This window comes from Nesoenas mayeri (genome assembly GCF_963082525.1).
Source record: "Nesoenas mayeri genome assembly, chromosome: 3".
NCBI lineage: Eukaryota > Metazoa > Chordata > Aves > Columbiformes > Columbidae > Nesoenas > Nesoenas mayeri.
The window spans coordinates 90,885,446-90,891,445 of record NC_137544.1 but is presented as its reverse complement, the minus strand read 5'-3'; the positions used below and the strand labels follow the sequence as shown (position 1 = coordinate 90,891,445).

The following is a 6,000-nucleotide window of genomic DNA, read 5'->3' as shown; positions in this document are numbered from 1 at the left end:
GCTCATTTGATAACACTCCTTTTAGTTCCCAGCATGCTAACACTGTGCTATTTAGCAGCATTTTAGGCTTGTATGGACAAGATGTTTACATGGAAAAAACTTATTGGCTACTAGACCACTAGCAAATTTCCATGGAAGAGTTAATTTTATCTGAGTATAGTTAAATTCAGGTTCTCTTTTCTACCTCTTCCAGAATGGACAGCAGTAAAAATACTAAAGACCTATATTAACAGTGTAAACATAAGCTGAAGTGGTTAAGTTCTGCTATGTATCTGATACTCCTGACTTGCTTCTAGTATTGAATATCAATGATAACTGTAAGGGTAAGGTTATTAAATCATGTGTTTTTCCCCAATACAGGAAGATGAGGGATGTTAGCAGTTGTCCCAACTACCCAAAATTCAGAGCAGCACTCAAATCCTTTGCAAGGGATAGCTGTTATACATAAATAACGATTCTTCAGAACACCATCGGATCTGGCCTTCTAGAGCCATAAAATAAACCAAGAATTTCCTGTTTCTTTAGGACACGTAAGAAGGCCTGAAGACTTTATTTTCCTTTTGACATAGCATCTGTAATACAAGCGAGCATGTTAGGTACTCACATAACATACAGCTTTACACCCAGACATTTCATGATACAGAAGACATTGTTGCAGAAACCACAGAAAAAAAAATGGAAAAGTGTTAACCCAGATGTTTGGTAACATGACGCCTTCTTTATGATAGAGGCTGGCACTTGGTAAAAACCCAGCATTTTCAAAACTTATAAAACTAAACCTCAAGTAAGCAATTACTTAGAGCAGGAAGTTACTGTGCCAAGGCTTATAGAATACATGTCATCAATTACCTTATCACAGACTGAAGCTATGCTTACACAGCTCTCACCACTGACTTTCAAGAACAGGTGTCTCTGAGCAATGTCAGAAGAAATCTACTTCTGCATTTTGTCCTATGCATTGAAACTCTGGTGCTTGCTTCAAGGTGGGGTAAGTTAAACCATTGTTCAAAACCACAGAGCAATCCCATATAAATCAGTAACAGATACATATGCCCTTAAGTTATTGGATTTTTTTTAAAAAGAAAAAACAAACTCCACACTTCTTGAGTAACAGTAAGGTATGTTAAAATAACCAGTCAGACTTCATTCAAATGAATTAGACAACTTTTACTAAATGAAAAAAACCTACATTTAAAATATGCATTTAAAACAAAATGGAATTAGAAGAGACTTAAATCCATTTTAAAGAACTTGCTCACTGTGTCAAAAATCAATATATCTCTTGCATTATATAATGTGCCAGTTCATAAAATGTAAGTTACCAGAATCCTCAATTTAACATTTTCCAAGACAATACTGAAGTCAAAGTTTTACACCTACTGATGCACATTAAGAATGGTATAAATCTGAAGCCTTCCCCCAAAGAATCTTACAAATTTGACAATATTCAATAAAAGCTTTTGTAGTTGTATCCAATAAGTATTGCATCCTAAAGCATCACAAATCTGTGCCTTATCCTACTATAAATGTTGTATCCTTCTGTATCTTGCCATTTGCCAATGTTAACTCTTTTAAGAAAGGAGAAAACTGAAGAGAAATACTGCATAACTCTTGATCATGTACAGAAATTATTGCTGCTATAGTACACTACAAAGCAGAAATCTATACAATAGTATATGAAATTTGATCATGAAAATCCAAATGACAATCTGACATAAGCCTTACAATCATGTTGGACATTCACATAGCATTTTCAGCTCACCACTTGTCTGTTGATGAACATCCATTTAAACACACCCTCTTCTGAAAAAGAGTATCAGGTTTCAAAGGCTTAGCAAATACAGATCTTCATGTTTTGTGGAACTATGCAAGATGAACTCCGATGCAGGTAGGGAGTTACCTGGAAGCTACACATGCCAAAGGTGTTTCATGCTAATAAAACTAAAGCCAAGGTACCACATAATCAAGTTACCAACTAATAGGCAATACCATTTTTGTCCTAAGTTAAATGAAGTGCCATAGCACAGTGTAACGTCAATAATTTAAAATAGTGTAGTGCACAAATTCATTGTGTGGCAGTTTAAATAAAAAAGTCAAGACAGGTATTTCTGTCTCAATTTATGATGGCTGTCAAGCTGTCCAGTCTGGGCATTTTAAACTTAGTTTGCCTTTTAATCACTACCTTACTATAAACTTTGCATTATAATGGGGCACACATTTGGGCGGCATTATTATGAACAACAGGAAGCTAGGGGAAGGATAAGAGATCAATGGCTGTTCTAAAAAGCCCCTTCCTTATTTCAATTTTAAAGAGAGCTGGGGGGAAAAAAAGACTAGATACCATATTTGCATCATTCTAGCTACAAAATAACCAAAGTAAAAGCAATCAAGCAACAATAGGACCACATTACACAAATGGAACATCATGCTCTCATCTGGTTTAACTATTACAGCGAGTTTTAACTGGGATGTTGGTCAACTTTAAAAACCGTGGTAAGTGTGAATACATAGTTGCAATAGTTTTTTCCTAATACTTTTTTTACTCTATGCTGGATATTAGAACTTGGAGCTATACTTGTTACAATACAGTGTCGCACATCTTTCTACTAGAAAAAATTAATAAAGATCCTTTACCCGTCTCTTTAAGTTAAACGTGTGACATCATAAAGGGTGTCAAATGGCTGGATGGTTTTACAGTGCACACTTATTATATACTGTAATATGGAGTTTTGTCCTTGACAAATCTGATGGTGTTTCTACATTATTCCTTTCTTCACCTCTTCTTCGGTGGATTAGCTGTGCGAGGTGGAGTGACTGGACGCCCAGAATTCAGTCCACCATACTGGTACTTGGCTTTCTTTTCAGATGGTTTCAATATCTTAGAGGAAATAAAGAAGTTCTTTTGAGTCAGTGGCAGCTAAGAACATTTCAAACACTGTTAAGCCAACATGAGATCTCATTCAGCAGGAAAAAAAGGGGTGAGGGTACGAGGGAAATCCCATCACAATCCTACAAATTTCTTAATTCTACATACAACAGTAACACTATTTCTAAATCCTTCTAGATCTACCACTGCACTGGAGTGAGAAAGGGAAAGGAAAGGGACTAGAAACACATCCAGCAATGAGTAGAGCTTAAAATCTCAGAGTAACCACACTGAAAGGGTTCCAACAATGTGTTGGTCTGCAGAACCAGGTACTCTGATCACTAGGTATGACTAAAAAGAATCATCCAATTAAACTCTGAAATAAGCATCTGAATAGAGGGAATAACTTAATACGCAGGAGTGTGGAAAACAGCAGATCCCACACAATTCTCTGGAGAACAGTTGGTTTGCAGTTCTGATTGTCCAAACACCAGCTTGTTGTGCAGTCCTTTCTGTAGCTCGAGTATATTACCCTAGACTAACAAGTACATCAGCAAGCAGACTCTCTCAGTACACATAGCCCAACACCTGATGTGATACTTAATGTACAAATATGCCATACCTGAAAGGAACACATCAGAGTTTCATCCACACTCATCATGCCCCCTGCATTGTCAAACTCTCCACAATAATTTGGAGCTGAGAATAGGGTGACCAACTGCCGTTTAGCAAAGAATTCATATCCATCTTCAACCACCTGTCACACACAGAATCACAGAATGTTAGGGATTGGAAGGGATCTCAACACCAGAGAAATTAATACAGCTCATATAAGAAAAAATAAACTTTTAAGAGAAAAGCCAGTCTTGAAGCAAACAGAACTTAAAGAGATGACAATAACTCAAAAAGGTATGTCTTGGCTTTCAGACATGACAGGTTTAGTCACCTTATCTGGACACTGAATGCCAAATCAGGTAGCTTAACCTGTCTGACATTTCCAATGTTAAATATGCATCAGCTTGACTAGTCAATATTTTAATATTTGAAGTCCGATTATGCACACTGCTAGTTTAAGGATTCCAAGCATTTTATGGCTTATACACAGAATTTGGATGTTTGATCTGCAAGTTCCAAGCACGCAAAGTTTGGATACCATCTTCATTACAACTGTAACTTTTAAGTTTCACTTACAGTGATGTCCATTGTACAAACCTCAAATGTAGTCCTTTTTAAAAATTTTGATGCTCTGAAAGCAAAGTGGTTCTACCGTATTTCCTCTAAGAGCATCTTTAAAATAGCACAAATAGTATGATGCATCAGCTAAGGATTTTCTCTCTTCCCCAAACAGAAGCCTCATGTTATAACATAGTTAAACTAGTGCACCAACTGCTCAGTTCAGTCCAATCACCATAATCTTTTAGAAAATGTCATATCCTTTATAGAGAACTGATGTGACTACATGAATACAGGAAATTGGCAGAAATCTTCATGAGCAGTTAAAATCTTAATATCCATTCCATACACTGACTCTAATGTTTCAGCAGTAAAATTGCAAGGAAAATTAGTGAAGTGTTCTGATAGTATACCCAAGCCTAACAGGGACACAGAATAAAAAGCCTATTTTTGTTTCACAGCAGGAGAGAGCTTTTAAAATAGACTAAATAATGAAACTGAAATGTTATACAGGAAATTGAAACCTGGTGTCCATTTAACTAGGACACTTGCTTGAAGTAACTTAATAAAAACTGCAAAAAAGTGTACTTAAACATTGATGATGCTAAAAATAACCTTGCTTTCTGCACATTTCAGTACATCAATCTATGCCAAAGTTCTCTAGATAGCTGAACCAAAAGGAAGGCAACAGTGAAAGCTTTTATGTACAGACTGATTTGCAGAAACATTCCAAATGTATTTAATACTTTCATGAAGTGAAGCAGAGGTAGTTAAGCCACAACTACCAGAAAAATGACTACTACTGGAATGGAAGAACCCTGAAGCTTCAGTGTAAAACTAAAATCCAAGTCACTTTGTGACTTTAAGCCTGGACACTTTACCTCTGATGTTCATGAACAGCAGTCTTAATAAACAGACAATACAAAAGAAAGATCCATGAGGAAATCTAGTGTTAGTATTTTACTTCACTGACATTAGACATTCAGTTCAATATGAGTCAACAGAAGGACAGAGTCTTATAGCCTCTTTATTAGGAAGTACTTTTCTGTCCTAAAAGTAACACAATGCAAAGTAAGTTTCAAATATATCCTACTGATAAGCAGCAAAGAAGCAGCAAGTCTAGGAGAGGTTTTAAGAAGCAACAGCAGCATAAGTCATACCTGGTGAGCTCGACAGATCAAATCCAGGTCATGACGATTCAGAAATTTACTGACCACATCAGCACCAAAAGTGAAAGAGACTCCACGATCATTTTCACCCCAACCTTGCACATCTTTGTCTGGGTCAGACCACAGCAGGTCACATAGCAAGCCTTTGAAAGACAATACATATGAAGATGTCAGTCTTAGCAGGCATCATTCTATAATGTAAAATAGTTGTACTCTAATTATCTCTCCTAAAGAAAAGAAGCCTTAGCAACAAATATAGCAATACTTAAACTGCAACTCAGACAAAAGATATGGTCTGTGTATATCTGGAGATTTCACCCCCCTTAACCACTGGTAGTACCTTGAGATGAAACAAGTCAGACCCAAGTAGTTATTTGAAATAATATTTAATTGTAATATTCAGCATCTTTACAGTGAACATTTTAAGAGTTTAAAAATATTGCAGTGGATGCATTTTAAAAGGCAATCAATTTCACAGCTCACCAAGAAAGCTTAGTTTGAAAGCTACAGTAAATTTAAAAATCCTATGCAAGGCCGGTCATAAATAAAACAAATAAACTTGTACAGCATGCTTCTGAACATGGAACAGCTTTGATTCTTACCTTTCTTACCACACGAAGAATCTTATGTGACTAAATCAAAATTTAATATTGCAAAATTCTGATATATTGTTTCAGGTAGCACTTTCAGTTTGCTTGACTATTGTTGAGTTTTCAAAAAGCCTCGTGCCAACCAGTCTGGAATCCAAATTAGAACAATAAACCTCTCTGGTATTTTAGCACTGGTCAAGAC

The 6,000-nt window shown here is 36.1% G+C and overlaps 1 protein-coding gene across 2 annotated transcripts in view; it reads right to left on the bottom strand.

The window, feature by feature from the left end:
• Positions 1–1,146: 1,146 nt before the first annotated feature.
• PPP1CB (protein phosphatase 1 catalytic subunit beta) overlaps positions 1,147–6,000 on the bottom strand; it is a 28,778-nt gene continuing 23,924 nt past the window's right edge. For both annotated transcript variants that reach the window (XM_080342429.1, XM_080342430.1), the window contains exons 6-8: positions 5,200–5,351; positions 3,489–3,623; positions 1,147–2,878 (exon numbers count right to left, since the gene is read on the bottom strand). In XM_080342429.1, the coding sequence (XP_080198555.1) occupies positions 2,774–2,878; positions 3,489–3,623; positions 5,200–5,351 (392 nt within the window). In that variant the 3' untranslated portion in view covers positions 1,147–2,773. The remainder of the gene's footprint in view (positions 2,879–3,488; positions 3,624–5,199; positions 5,352–6,000) is intronic.